This window comes from Hippoglossus hippoglossus, chromosome 5 (assembly GCF_009819705.1).
Source record: "Hippoglossus hippoglossus isolate fHipHip1 chromosome 5, fHipHip1.pri, whole genome shotgun sequence".
NCBI classification, from domain to species: Eukaryota; Metazoa; Chordata; class Actinopteri; order Pleuronectiformes; family Pleuronectidae; genus Hippoglossus; species Hippoglossus hippoglossus.
The window spans coordinates 3,222,111-3,238,321 of NC_047155.1; the positions used below are offsets into that span (position 1 = coordinate 3,222,111).

The window sequence follows — 16,211 nt, forward strand, 5'->3', positions numbered from 1 at the left end:
GAGGTCTTCAAAAGCCTTCTGAGGTACATGCGTTAATTAAAACAAGTTAAATGGTTAAAAGGCTTTTCTTTTTATGTATTTGTGTGTGTGTGTGTGTGTGTGTGTGTGTGTGTGTGTGTGTGTGTGTGTGTGCGTGTTAAATGCAGTGGCAGACTGTGATGTTCTATAAAAGCAAGTGGAAATTGGAAATGAGAGACAGACACAGACAGTGTCATCAAGAAAGAGGGAAAGAGAGAGAGGGAGAGAGACACTGAGAAATCCCTGGAGACAGAGAGAGAGAGAGGGGAGCAGACAGAGAGAGAGAGAGAGAGGGAGAGAGGGGGAGAGGGGGAGCAGACAGAGAGAGAGAGAGAGGGAGAGAGGGAGAGCAGACAGAGAGAGAGAGAGTGTGAGACAGAGGGAGAGATATAGAGTGAGAGAGAGAAAGAGAGAGAGAGGAGCAGACAGAGAGAAAGAGAGAGAAGCAGACAGAGAGAGAGAGAGAGAGAGGAGAGAGTGTGAGACAGAGGGAGAGATATAGAGTGAGAGAGAGAGAGAAAGAGAGAGAGAGAGAGAGAGAGAGAGAGAGAGGAGAGAGTGTGAGACAGAGGGAGAGATATAGAGTGAGAGAGAGAGAGAAAGAGAGAGAGAGAGAGAGAGAGAGAGAGAGAGAGAGAGAGAGAGAGGAGCAGACAGAGAGAGAGAGAGAGAGAGAGAGAGAGAGAGAGAGGAGCAGACAGAGAGAGAGAGAGAGAGAGAGAGAGAGAGGAGCAGACAGAGATAGATGGAGAGAGACTGAGAAATCCCTGGAGACAGAGCGAGAGAGGGAGAGAGAGAGAGACAGAGAGAGAGAGAGAGAGAGAGAGAGAGAGAGAGAGACAGAGCGAGAGAGGGAGACAGAGAGAGAGAGAGAGAGAGAGAGAGAGAGAGAGGAGCAGACAGAGATAGATGGAGAGAGACTGAGAAATCCCTGGAGACAGAGCGAGAGAGGGAGAGAGAGAGAGGGAGAGAGAGAGAGACAGAGAGAGAGAGAGACAGAGAGAGAGAGAGAGAGAGAGAGAGACAGAGCGAGAGAGGGAGACAGAGAGAGAGAGAGAGAGAGAGAGAGAGAGAGAGAGACAGAGAGAGAGAGGGAGAGAGAGAGAGGAGCGAGAGAGAGAGAGAGAGAGAGAGAGGAGCAGACGTCCAGTTTAGTCGCCGGTCACTCGGCGTAAAGACACGAAGGCTGGTTCTTAACGAACGGAACCGAACAGTCAAAGTAACCGAACTACACGACCGAATAACAACAGCAGCAAAGTAAATGTAAAGACTGTGCGGCCACTTTGATAGTGAGCCGATAGATAGATAGAGAGATAGAGACACCGATAGAGAGAGAGACACAGATAGAGATAGACTGGCTGACTGACTGACCGGCTGCGGAGGAAGAGGAGGAGAAGGAGGTGGAGAGAACCCGACAGGAGGAGGACGCACGGAGCGGAGGAAGGAAGGAAGGAAGGAGAGGAGGCTGGAAGAGAAGCAGAGGAAAAGGGAGGATTCTCTGGAGTTCTCCGGTTCTCCTCTCGCCCTCCACCCCGGGACCCGCGGATGTCTGCTCTCCGGAGGCTGTAAATGTTGAACTTGATGGGTGTTCCAAACACCACCGCCGCCAATGTCTCCTGTACTTGTAACTGCAAGCGCTTCACCTCCCTCCAGAGCATGGAGATCAGTGAGTAACTTCCATTTCTTCCATGTTTGTTTCTGCTTCTGTCTCACTTCACTTTTTTTTTATGGGGGGGCTTTCTTCTCTCTCTCCCCCCCGGTGTCCGGCGGCTCCCCGAGTCGAGGGGGGGGGGGGGCATCGGCATCTTTTTTTGTTTGTTTTCGTGTCGCCGTGCGGTGCAGCGGTCACACTGGGGCACGGGGGGACATGTATGAGCCGGGTGGACCTAGCTAAATGTTGTTGTTAGCTTTTTTAGCACACTGTAACTTTGAGGGGGGGGGGGGGGGCTTTTTTTTTTTTTTCACGCATCGCAAACCAGCGCCGCTAGCTTAAAGACGCGTAAACAAAATCGCTAGCTTCACTCAAAAGACGTTAAGTTCCCCCCCCCCCCCGTGCTCCGCGACGCTCGGTGTTGAACTTGACCCAAAACCGAAGGCACCAGCGGGCGTCCCACCACCCCCCCCCACACACACACACGCACACACCGCCGAAGTGAGCCCCACCGCCGCCTTGTTTCTAACATGGTGTTTTTAGGTGAGTTCCTCGCCGCTTTATTCGCAATGGAGGCGGATTTCTGCACAACTTGGCCCTTTTTCCAACGGGGTTCCGGTCGGGTCCGCTTCTCTTGGCGGACAAACGCAGACATGCACGTCTTCTGTCTGTCTGTGTGTGAGTGTGTGTGTGTGTGCGGGGTTGTTGTTTTTTTTTAACGGTTTATCTGCGGGTTTTAAAAAAAGTGCGTGTAAGTTGTGTTGGGGGGGGGGGGGGGGTTGCGGGACGGTGGATGTTACACCGCCGGTAAGTGCTGGTTTTCCGTGCCGCCGCCGCCGGTGGAGGAGGAGGAGGGAGCGGGAGCTGGAAGTTTTTGTCGCCGCTTCGTCATGTCGAGCAAAGCCAGACGTCTGTCTCGCCGTCTGCCTGCGAGCGCGTGCGTGCGGGCGGGCGCGTGCACGTCTCTCTCTTTCTCTCTCTCTCTCTCTCTCTCTCTCTGCGCGTGTGTGTGTGCGTGTGTGTGGTCGTGTCCGGGAAATCCCTGTGTCGATTTATACACGAGTTTGATGTCTGTGTATTTTTGTGTTGCTGGGTGAAGCAAGGCACTTAAAAACCCTCCCCCCGGGTTAGGGGTTTGATTCCCAGCAAGGGGACTGTGTGTGTATGCAATTTTCCTATTGTGAGGTGTGTGAATATGTGTGTACTGGTTTCTGTAGCCTCTGCAGGACCTTCTCCAGCATAAATACCCACTTATCATGAGGCACAACATCATTTGTGAGGTCCTGGTTTAGGTTGTGTATCGTGGATATGTTAGGCTGGCCACAATGAATGGAAGTCAATGCAAAGTCTTGATAAAGATGGCTGTGTGGGTGTGTGTGTGTGTGTGTGTGTGTGTGTGTGTGTGTGTTCAGCAGAGGTCACCTGCACAGCTGACTCACAAAACTTCAATGCCTTCAAAAAAAGACAAGCAACTTTGAAATTCATTGATTTTACAGCAGCTCTCTTGTTTCGTGGGAGAGCTGCAACTTACCAGTATCTTTTATTGTAAGGTGTGTGAATGTGTGTGTGTGTACTGGGTTGTGTAGCCTCTACGGGACCTTCTCCAGCATAAATACCCACTTATCATGAGGCAAAACGTAGTTTGTGAGGTCCTGGTTATAAGGTGTGAATTGTGGATATGTGAGGTTTAGGGGTTAGGATTGGTTAGGCTGTCCACAATGGATGGAAGTCGATGCAAAGTCTTTATTAAGATAGGTGTGTGTGTGTGTGTGTTTGAGTGTGTGTGTGTGTGTGTTTGAGTGTGTGTGTGTTCAGCAGAAAACTTGAATGCCTTCAAATAAGACAAGCAACTTTATCTGTTCTTATGATCTGTCAGTCAATCAGTCGCTTATTTTTTCCATTAATCAATCCAGGAGGAAAAAAGGCAAATATATTACATTTTCAAGATTAACGAATGCCAATATTTGAACTGGAGAAGCTGGATTTTTATCTTAAAAATAACTCATTAATTTCCCATAGACGAACAATTCTATTCATTGTTTTTGAAAGGTCTTATTTGTAATGATGGTGGAAGTATACCAATGAGAGTTGACTACCAGAGATGATTAACAGATTTATCAACAATCATGATTTTCATCACAGTTTCCTAAACCTAACGGATGTGATATCTTTAAATATCTTGTTTTATGCAGCCAACAGTCCAAGACCCAACGTTGTTCAATACATGCTCATAAAATGGCTAATAATTAATCAACCGTTACAATAATTATTGATTAATTTTCCAACAGTCTACCTATTGTTGCAGCCATATACTGAATATTTGTGTCGGACTGTTGGTTGGACAAATCAAGTGTTTTTTTAACGATTTGACATTTGATTGATCAAACATGAATCAATTAATCCAGTAAACAATTGAAATATGAATCATTAATATAAGACTTTAAAAATACCCATGTAATGAGTTCATTTTCCATGATAAACACGCAGGGCTGAATTCAGCCTGGTGAGATACGAATCAACTACTCACAGACTTAACCAGGGTTTAGATTATGAGATGAACTGTGTGAAAACAAAGACGTGATAAGAAACATACAATGACGATAAATGGCTTTTTTGACAGGCCAGTGTAAACATCTATAGTACCATACATATGTTGTGTAGTCGTACATGTCCAAAAGGTGGTGGTCACCTGGAGATCATCCCCATACTGATGCTTGAACATGTAATTCCTTGGTCATTGATCTCTGCTCTGTTCTGGAGGCTTTCCACCGGATTTTGGAACCTGGCTTTTATGGAGATTTGCTCCTTGGAGCTTTATGATGTTGGAAAAAAACCAGGTCTGGCTCACAGTCAAGATTCAAACACTTTATTGCCATTGCAACACAACTGATAGGGGAAAAAAATCTGAAACAAAAACCTTCTGGGACATAAAGAAGGAATTTAAAAATTACAAAAAAGTAATAATAAATAATGAAAACAAGCGTTCCCATGGGCGTGTTACCAGTACCTCGAGCTGATTTGTGTAGCCCACCATCGTACACTCTGTGTTATAGACAGGAATAAAAGCAGAACATTAGTGATTTAGGAATTAAGTGCACAAACGGCCTCTGGGTAAGTGCTCCTGAAGAGCCGGGCTACTTTTCAGTCTTTTAAAAAGAAGAGAGGAAGTTAAAAACATGGTTAGCGGGGATGAGTGTTGTAATGGTGTCGATTTCAGCTCCCATCCTCTGACTTGCGATGCACGGCAAACCCTTTTGTCCAGACGCTGTCTTTTCATACCACACAGTTATTCCACACCAGTCACGATGCTCTCGATTCCGGCCCACTAAAATGGCATTAGACCTTCCGCGTGACATGGAAAACATTTTCAGCTGCCTTTAGAAAAGAAAAGTCTCGTCTGAGCTTCCTTTTAGTTCTGTTTCAGTGTTGACCTACCACTTTAAAGAAGATGAAAATGTCACATTCGGCGTTCCAGTTTTTCTCAAAGGTGTTCCTTTGTCCACGCTCTATCTAAGATTATCAAGTCCTTCCACATTAAACTGGGAATAACATTATTGTATTGACCTATATACGCAAGCGGAAACCCAATTCAGGGTCCGCCTCCTTCAAAGCCGTCGTCAGGGCCACATACAAACCAAACATACTGTACCACTGTGCAAGATGGTGGTGCCCATATCAAGGATATCTTGGCTTCATTTTGTACAATGGGAGGAAGTAGAGAGGCCTCATTCATCTTTAAGTTCGGTCTATGCCTGTATATGGAGGCTTTGTCATTTTAAAACAGGACTTGGCCCCAGACTGTTTCCACAAAGTCAGGGGAACATTGCATGCTGTAACATTAAGACTCAAACTATTAACGACATCTCCAGAAAGTCGTGTCCACATAAATCTTAACAGTAGCCGTGCTAATAGTTGTAGCGGTAACAATCAGTCAGTGTAATACAGATTGTCTGGACCTGCAACAGAAAGACATGATAAGAATGCAGCCAGACACACACATACAATTCCTCTGTCTGAGAATAGACGTGATGTTTAGTCTGGACGACACAAGAAGGGAAACAGATAAACCTGCAGAGGAGAGAGAAGGCTAGAGGGAGAGTGAAGAAATGGGAGAGTGATGTTTCTGGAAAATAAGAACAAGGTGTCGAGGCAGTGAAGCCAAAAGAGAGAAGAGAGAAACGCTGCGGAAAGAAAAGAGAAACACTGAGTAGGAGTTGACGGAAAACCTGCCTTTAGACTCTGGAACGAACAAAGCATTATCCGGTAAATAAAAACAAAAACAAGGTTATGTGCGAGAAGTTCCATCTGTACGAGGCGGTGTGCACCGGAGTGGGGTGGGGAAAGATGAAAGAGACGCGGGAAGAAAGTGCAACACAGGAAAATTCACGTTATTCACTTGAGATGAGGTGATCAAAAGACGATGCAGACCTGATAGAATAAGCAGGGGTTCCCCAGACTTTCACTTCAAAAGAGCCATCTGGGAAATGAGCTCTCACTTCATAACAGATGTTGTCACATGAAGGCAAAGCTGCCTTCAAGGGTCAGTTCATCTAAATAGACAATAAAGAAATGACGGCGACAGTTTTGGTTTCATTTGTCCAGGTTTTCAAGTATCTGTGTCAGAGAGCTGTGGGTCCATCGCAATGCAAAATTCCACAGCAACGTAGTTCAATGTAATAGTCCCTGTAAAAACTGTTGACAGTGCTGTGTTCGGTGGATTATCCAGAGTAGATTGGACACTTTCTTAGTGGAGAGGCCGTTTTAATATGTTTTTTAATGTTTACTACCATTAGGACGATACAAAATTCCATCTACAACCGCGGAATTAGAGGAGTGAAAGAAATTAGGCAAGTTATTTAAAAACGGTCAGATTGTTTGGGTTAATTAGCCATTAAAGTTATGTTTTTGATGACTAAAATATTCCCAATAGACGCTTAAAACTTCATACACATAACTTTACTGTTCATCTTTACTATACAGTCATTGGTACAACTCATGGCTAAAACACATAAAGCAACTCAGTTAGCTGAGCTCTGGTTGAACTGGGAAAAGACCGGTTCCCACTTCTAATCCTGTTATGTATAAAGATTGTTGTGTTCATGCAACTTGCGCACATAGTAAAAGCATATATACATTTCAGTTATATAACTTTGTAAATCCCGATTTACCGGACAAAGGAGCTGCAAGGAACCTGACTCACGTTAAACTATTATTAATCTGTCCCAGTGTCTCCGCTGCACATCCTCCCTCATCTGGATCTGTGGAGTTGTAATTGTAGGGTTACATATACCTGTTACACCCACTGACATATAAGAGCAGACGCATGCACACTTATACACACACACACACACACACGGCAAACTCCTATGTATTACACATCTGTTCTGAGCGGCAGACATCGCTAGTCAAAGCACATGACATCAGCATTACTCATAGGCTAGCCGTGCAGGCGTGCGTGTGTGTGTGTGCATGGTGAAGTCATTGCTGGTATCAGCTCATAAGAATGGTTTCCTACCAGCAGCCTGGTTTCCCTGTACATTTCTTACTAAACGTCTGGTCGTCTTAACATCAACACCTCCCCAGTCTGTGTCTACAGCCAACATAAACGTTACCTACAGCGTTCGAGTGTGTGCGTGTAGGTGTGTGTGCGTGTGCGTGTGTGAGTTCAGCTGGAGGGTAGTGGCGTTTATTGAATTCTAGGGAAACGAGTCAGAGTGTTCCTGTGGACAGGAAGTGACTGTTGCGTTGGTAGCAGGAAGGACACAATGTGCCTGTTGGTCTTTTCTGCTCAGACTCCTGTAACTGTACCCTGCGTTAAGCCGCGAGTTTGATCCCCGCAACCACCTGTGTACCCATGAGCAAGACACTGAATCCCTAACTGATGACACATTATTTAAGAATGAAAAAAGCTCCCGGCTTAGGTTGCTGTAGGTTTTTTTTTTTTTATTTATTGAATCTGTTTAAAATCCATTTGGCTTAAACTGTCAACACTCTTTCATTAAGTAAAAAAAACATATAGACACACAAGATGAAGAGGTAGTAGAAAGTATTAAATGTTGGTTAACTGGTGAAAAGGTAAAATTATTGTCAATATGAAAGAAAGTTTGATTGAGAGGTTCTGACAACTCGCCGGGTTTGTGGATCCTGCAGTATTGAAACTAAGTTTATAGATACATCGGAAAAAATGGTAAAACTTACTCTAGCTTCTGTGAATTTGATGGATTTTAAGGAAACTCAATTTATGAAGACAAGGAGTATCCATGTTGCTGCAATGCAAGAAATGCTCAGTGAGAGAGTGAATTACGTTAGTTTACAGAGCAGGGCTACGCTCATAGGTGAAGTTATGACGTCCACTCTTAATCTTACAGAGATTTGAGTTTGCTATCACCCCTACCTGGTCCGGGCCTTCTGAGTTTCCAGTTTAGTCTGAACCTAAAATGTGTGAAAAGTACGTTTGTCATACAAAATTCTCAAGTCCCCTCTCTAAGTTAATACGTGAAGTCAAAACAAATACACCAGACGATAGCCAAGTTTCACTGTGACCGTGTAACAAGTCACTTTCAGAACCAATGTGACGTTTATCATTTAAACTGACGGAAGAAAAAGTAATTATTGGCTAAAAATGACGAAACTGCACCTGCTTGTTGATAAAACCAGAAGAGATTATCTGTCGGGACTTCAGTGTCTGATGCTTCTGCTCTATTGAGTCTCTTCGAGTTGCATGACATCATTATCTGACCATATGTGACATGTCTAGCTACTGCGCTGGACATCACGTCACCTCCAGTTAATTGTGTTTTCTCAGAGGCCACGTCGCCCCACACCACTCCTGGTTTATATTAAACGTGTACAAAAGCAGCAGCAGCAGCCATCATGTCTGTATTTACAGTATTTATAGCTCGACAGAAAGTCACTCTCGCGTCTGAAACTCATCTTTCTTATTGACGTGTGTCACTTTGTCATTGTCATGTGTCAGTCGGTACAAAGTTTCCACATCCTGCTCAGGCTGCAGCTCCCATGTGACACGCAGAGGATGTTCATGAATCAGTGTGAAAAGCAAAAAGCAGGATCATACCGATCCCTCTTATGACAGCATGAAATGAAATGGGAAAAATACATCCTGAGGCAAACTCCACTCAGCTTTGTGTTTGATCTCATCAACTATAATAGCCGAAACCAGAAGCAACTTTTTTTTACACCATTTAACTGAGGTGACTGTCTTAAATGTGCTGTGTCACTGTCGCTCAGCCGGAACAGAGAGAGGAACGGAAAAAAACAAGGACGGAGTCAACGTATGATAGGTGGATGATTTGTTTGTTCACACTTCTTGTTTGATATTACCGCGATTTTGATTAAATCTTTGAGATAGTGATACTAGAACCAGACTTTCTGATAAAAATCAATAGGTATTCACAGCGGTGTTGGCGCTTATTTTTGTCAATATGAAGACTTTTATTTTACACTCGCCTCAGCTTTGTTAAAGACTGTGGAAACCTACAGACAGAAACCTCTGTCTGTGGTTTGTGAGGATAATGGGGCAATTCCCAGTTTATTCACCACCAAGGCCACATGACTTTATTTAATCATGGGGCTCTGATATGAAGCTCTGATAGAAGTCTTCAAAGTAACTGGTTGAAACCTGTAAATACATCGGCCAATATGTCACAGTCGTAAATGTATTACTCCCTATATCGGTATCGGCCCCCAGCTACAACGCTGACACATGTTGGGGCTGATTACATGTGAAAGGAAATGAAATACACAAGAATATGAATAAGAAAAGGAATCCGTTATATTTTCAAACATGGCCGTCAGTTGTTAGGAGGTGTTTGTCTTTCTTGTCACCGTCTTGTCGTTCTCATTGACGGCTTCTCTTTTCTTTTTTTCTGTCGCCTTTCTCTCTCAGTGAATCATGGAAATTAAATGATTGAGCCTGTTCTGGCTGGCCTCCTAGACTTATTATGTAAACCTCTGTCTGGCTGTCTCAGAGCTGCGCGTGTGTGCGTGCGTGTGTGTGTGTATCCGTGTGTGTGTGTGTGTGTGTGTGTATGCGATGTGTTAGTCGAGGAGGATTTGTTAAAGTATATCAAACATTTTTGTTCTACATTTGCCTTTTTCTGGCAACGAAGAAACGTGGTTGATGTTCTTTGTGTGTAGAGAATCAAACCACCTTTTATTTCTGTTTCTTATACTTCACTTTAATCCTTGAGTGTGACAAACGGAAACTAATTTGTCTCTGAAGAAATTATTTAAACGCAGAAAGTCGACTCAGCTGCTTCCTGTTTGTTTCCTGCTTCCAAATAAGTCGTCCACTGCCCTCACAGCGTCACTGGTGCAGCTGTGGGTTGAGGACTCTGCTTAAGGGCACGTCAGCAGCAGCTTATAATGCACAAAAGAGCGTTTCCTGATTTCCACATCCAGATGTTTGACTTGTCCTGGCAACGTGCTCTCTTTGTTTCCTTCTTTCCATCCTTGATTTCGGCCTTCTGCCCTCCTTCCTCTCTTTCATTACAGAGATGTGAAGTGGAAAGACCTATTTCAAGCGCCCCTGCTTCCAGAAATAAAAGTTCCTTTCATTTTTCCCCATAGACAAATGTTACTCAACTCAAAGCTGGAGCCCTCTCCTTTAGCTTTGATGCACGTGAAACACTCCTGGTTCAATCATCAGCACAAGAACTTTTAATAACTGAGTCACAAAATCAAATACAAAGGGAAAATACAGTATAATCTTGTGCACATAAAAACTTCTAAAGGGAAATGAAGTATGACTCTGACTTTTGTCAAGAATGAGTTTATTATTCTGCTAACGGTTAAGGTTATGCAAAGATTAAGCAGCTATGGCGCAGTGCTTTCTCAAGTGCTCCAACAAAACCTTTTTATTTGCTTCTGCTGTTACAGGCCTCTTCTGCTTTGCAGTGGCAGCAGAGGGTCACGGGTACTATACTATTTTGAGCATAATGCCAAACTGACAAAAACTTGAAATAATTTCCTCTTTTGCTTCCATCGTTCTTGCTTCTCTAACTTCTTCGTGCCTTTCATCCCACGTCCCAGCCAGGGTCTGAAATCAACACCTGCCAAGCGCCGCCAAATGTGGGTAGATTTTTTCCGTTTGGTGGATAATTCCTAGAAGACTGTTCGCCGCACTTGTGGGTTAATGATTGCACCGAAATAGTCGTGCAATAAAACCGTATCCAGAGAGTCTCCTCTGCGTTTTGATTTATGGACGCTCTGCTCCTGTCCTCTGTCTCTGCTGGAGTTTGACACACACACATACACACACATCTAACAGCGTCAGGAAAGAAGCTTTTACATTTTTCCAGGATCCAGGAGTTAGTTTTCTCTTTCTTTGACATTGTGGGGGAGGATTTTTTGTTGATTTCCCAGAGAATAATTCATGGATGGCGATGGAAAAAAATAATCAGGCATATTTAAGGGACATTTATTAATGCGTGTGTGCATTTGGTGCAACTTGGTTGGATTTAAGGGGACTGTTGGGCGTTGGTGGAAGAATTCACCGAATGCCATTCTAGTTCGAATTGGAATTTACGAACCCCTGATCAATGTACTTAAATAAGTTTCTATTCAACCTAATACCTTATTATCTACATGAAATACTGGAACAAATGTTCACGTGACACAAAAACATATTATTCAAGCAAATAAAAAAACAAATGCTTGGCAGGTGGATTTGTTTTTCTACCATCCTCCTTAGCCCGTGAGTCAAAAAGTTAATTTGGTATCCCGCTCTCAGCTGTTCATTATTCCAATAACACGTACACAGAAAACAAAAAACCCCAAATCATGCATATGTAGATGCATGCAACATTAGCGTCTGGGGGTCAAGGTCACTGTTACTCTGGGGGTTGTGTGTGTTTGTGAGTGTGTGCTCTCTGCATATGATCTGCATATAAGACAGTGTTCAGCTGAGGCCCTTGTAGTCTGCTGGACCTATATTGTCCCATTAATTAGTCTGAAGTCGGAGTCGGCTCTATATGTCTGTCTCGCACTGTGAATAAATCCATACAGAGACTGTCTGAGGACCAAGAGGCTGCTCTATAAATAAAGGCAATGACTGTTTGCTTGTTATATTCATACTATGCAGCGCTCCGCAGTGTGAAAGAGATCGCCTCTTGTTTTTCTTTAATTAGTCTGAGGCTGAAGAAAAAAACCTGCATCTCTGTCTGGTCTTCTAAATACTTTAATTGTCGTCTGTTTACGTAGTTTGAAAAACAAAGTCTGGGGTGAGGGTTTGTATTGTAGTGCGTTGTGCTGGTTTTTGTGTGGTCTCCACATTAGCAGGGGAAAATGAAGTTTGCAGACTTGAGTGCAGCGACACATTGTGTGTTCACATTTTATAAAGTTATTCTCATGGCAAATACTGACACAAAGCTTGTAATGAATAGATAAGCAAATGACAATTTACTGCTTTTGTGAGACTGAAAGGTTTTTTTGTATCTTTTGTCGATGTAGTCTCTCGCAGTCGTTCTAGTCCAAACCAGAGTAAACAACAATTTGCTTCTTAAAACATTAGATGGAAACTTCTTACACATTCAAACTTGTTTTCCTTATTTGGTCAGAGCCTGGGTAAGTCACTGTTTGTCTAGTCTTCTTAACACAATAATATGTGTTGTGACTTTGGCTCAGCCACAGGACGATGCTCCACTGTGATCTGTTCATACTACAATTATAAAAACACAGCTTGTCTTTTAAGAATTTGCCCAAAAAACTGAATTGCCACCAAGGAGGTTGTGTCTGTGCCGTTGTCCATTTGTTTGATTGTGAACAATATTACACACAAACCTTTGTCTGGCCTTGGTGGAGATATGAGCTCTACTGAGGGCCCGTTGTGTAACAGGAAAACACAGCTTCCTTACTAAAACTGAACCAAAAACAAAGTCCTTCCTTAGCCCTCAGAAGGTGGATGACATTTGATGTTATGCTGACATTCAGGTCATTATTTCAAACAGTTTGTCACTTGGCGGATTTGACATTTAAAGGTGTATTTCTAGTGGTGAAGTTTCATGTTGCAGCTGAACACCCCCCCCCCCCCCCCACACACACAGGACCAGCTCCACGTCACTGAACAGATTTGTCTACACTCGTATACGTTTAGCAACATAATCACCATTAAACATTCAGATATTCATACAAGTATGTAAATGCATGGTGCGCTGATGGGGGTTTGGTTTTTGCATATGAAACTCTGCATCTGCGCAGAGGGAGGGGGTGAGGTGAGGCGGTTTGGGTCTCTGCGAGGGCAGAGGTCGGGGGTCAGGTCAGGAGGAGGCAGGGTGGGGGGAGGGAGCGACGGCTCATTGATGCAAGAATGGAGTCTGGTGTTGGGAGTGTGCGTCTGTGTATCTGTATTATTCTGTAATATTCCACCACAGTTTACTTCTCATTTTCATTGTGTTGAGCCATGTATTGCCAATATTTGTGTAGACAACACACTGTGTCGTCATTACACTGTGACCCTGCGTCTTTAACCTTCATACCCACAGAATTTATTGATTACATTCATAGATTTCATATCATTCACTTCATTTTGATGTGTGTGTGTGTGTGTGTGTGTGTGAGGCAATAATCAGGGGGTTATTGACTCATTCAAGTAATCAAACCTGCTGGCAACGCTCATGCTGAAACCACATATTTAATAACTGACTGAGTGACGCCTGACTGACAGGCTGAAAGCTGATTGGCTGTCAGCAACATGTGGACTGTAGTGACATTTGAAATGATTATTAAGAATTATCATTGACAACGTGTGAGATCAGTCTTGGAGCAGTTGCCGTTATTGCTGAATCTGTCAACAACTTCAACTCCTTCATAAGAGGAAGACTGTGTGTGTGTGTGTGTGTGTGTGTGTGTGTGTGTGTGTGTGTGTGTGTGTGTGTGTGTGTGTGTGTGTGTGTGTGTGTGTGTGTGTGTGTGTGTGTGTGTGTGTGTGTGTGTCCATTAAGCAAAATTAAGACAAACATGGGCAGAAAGGCTGTTTCTTACATTTTCATGCATTTCGTGGCAGAAATCTATGAAAATTACTGAAATGCAAAGTCATGACAGTTATCCCGACGTGTTGCTGACACAGTGATATATACATTTGTTGTTCTGTTACCGTACTCCACGTTGTGTCACAAGCTAAATCTGTAACGCGGTGAGACGCTGACACTGAGACGTTACGTTGCTCAGTCGATCGGTCTGGTCCCGAGTGCGAGACGCAGTCTAGACAAGGAGACACAAAACACATGCACACACACTCTCAACCCCCCACGCATGACATAGATAGACGTCCATGACCGTGGGCTTGACCCTAACACACACACACACACACACACACACACACACACACACACACACACACACACACACACACTCAGACATTCACAGACTCGTATGAGGAGGACTGTGTCTGCCTCACTTTACCCTCTGGCCTATAGGAAACAGCTGGGACCACATGATTTGCATCCGGAAAAAAACCCCACGCACAGACGACGCTGTGACTCCACCTTTCTGTTTATATTATTAACATTTATCATCATACATTCAAGTGTTCAAACATACAGGGACAAGGCACAGATTATTCTTATTATGAACACACAGCCCAACGCACACTGAGCTCCACCTCAACGGCAACAATCTCCTCCCTCTCTGACTGTCACACACACCAGACACACACACACACACACATATATATAGAGCGGACAATAAAAATGTGTCTAGACAAAGCAGCAGGTCAGAACATCCACCCAGACACTGCACTCAACTTCATATGCAAATTAGAGATGTGACTTTAATTGTTTTAAATGCATGTGCAGGTTATGCCGTTGAGGTGAAAGTGACATTTATTGAGGTGTCGGCCAAAAATAAATCCAGAATAAAACACTGTTTGGAGTAAATTAACATCACACGGCGAGGTGGAGTATTTACTGTGTTCATCTGCACATTCTTTTAAGGCCTCCTCCCACACTGACATGAAACACATATTGGTCCATGTATTTAGACTGATATGGTTACGTCTTTGCTTACAACATTTTGACTACACCCCCCCCCCCCCCCCCCCAAGTCATAATGAGCCTGAGAACCACAAGATGTGAGGATGATGATGATGATGAAGGGAAGGGGAAGGTGCTAAACTCTTAATTTAAAAGTATAGTAAATAATGTTAAAATCTTCCAAACATAGGTGTCTTATCAAGGTTTATACTTTGAATACATTTTGTAGTACTGGCCTTTTATCATATCAGAGTTAAACAGTTTTGCCAAATGTGGCTGTGAGCACATCTCACAGCCCATTGAACCTCGAGACCATTATAAACACAAGGGATCATAAGAAATAGAAAATATTAAATACAACGTAACCATAACGAGAAGAAAGGTCACAGTAATAAAAAGAGGAATGAATCCCAAGTTAGAAAAGAAAGCGCTAAAAAATAACGAGAGCTGCTGCAACAGGCGAGACGCCATGTTACCATCGACATATGGCTTTGCTCTTTTTTTAGAGAGTTTGAAAGATTAACTTCGGAAAGTACGACTTTCCAAAGAACTTCTTTTAAAAAAGTCTTTGTTCTCCTTCGTTGGAACAGGAGATGCGACAGAATCCTGTTACAGGAAGTAGAATGCGTGCCAACATGTTTCCTAAAAAACTAAAAAAAACCAACAGCCTCCCGTCGTACCTGAGTTGACAGATTCTTGGCAGCGTCGGAAATACAATCGCGTCTCGCATTGTGTCCAACAACCTCCCACACCTCGCTCAGCGAACAGACCCATGCCAGCTGGCACAAACACACACACATACAGACACACACACACACATATATATATATGAGGCCCATATTGTTTTGCGTTTCGTCGGCACTGAGCCAGTTTCCCAGCTTGTTTGCCATCCATCCATCCATTAAGCATTCATGACCCAGCTGCACATCCACTCATGGTAAACATTTCTGACACTGATGCTGCAGAGATGACAACCTAAGTCACTGTCAGCTGTTAACTTGTGCACATAGAAAATTCACTTTCTTCCCTCACACACATACCGAACGAGAAACAGAAATTCCATGCATGTTTTGGTTTTTTTTGCCAAAATATGAAAATGATCGACTGGAGAATTTCTGAAATTCTTTTTGGGCATTTAAGCCCTTGAAAAATCTAAGAGCAAATACTCAGACAATAAAATATTTTCGCTTTTAATATTTTTTGCTTCACTTCACTGCCATTTAGTCTGTCTCTTCTTTGTGTGAACTTTCTCTGCTATGCTTCATTTGAATGGCTTTGTTACAGTGATCTTGTTTGGGTTTACGCTGACATTTGTTTTGTCTAAAGTAGAGGTCGTCTCGCTCTCACACGCAGACACACGTGAAGACACAAAAGCTGAGGCAGGCTGATTCATGCGGAGGATGAGGCGAGGATCTGGGCTGATTTCAGGTTTCAGTCTTTGAGGAAGAAAAGATATTTTCCGCACCAGGTGCTTCTAATGTTTCGGCTGTTGGCCACTGAGCCGCTCTGATGCTGCAATAGAGGAAACATTCACATGTTTCTGCTGTTTGCCA

The 16,211-nt window shown here is 43.5% G+C and overlaps 1 protein-coding gene across 1 annotated transcript in view; it reads left to right on the top strand.

Annotated features, from left to right (window-relative positions):
• The first annotated feature begins 1,162 nt into the window (after positions 1-1,162).
• pmepa1 (prostate transmembrane protein, androgen induced 1) overlaps positions 1,163-16,211 on the top strand; it is a 36,307-nt gene continuing 21,258 nt past the window's right edge. Inside the window, exon 1 of the mRNA XM_034584658.1 lies at positions 1,163-1,684. Within this exon, the coding sequence (XP_034440549.1) occupies positions 1,588-1,684 (97 nt within the window). The 5' untranslated portion in view covers positions 1,163-1,587. The remainder of the gene's footprint in view (positions 1,685-16,211) is intronic.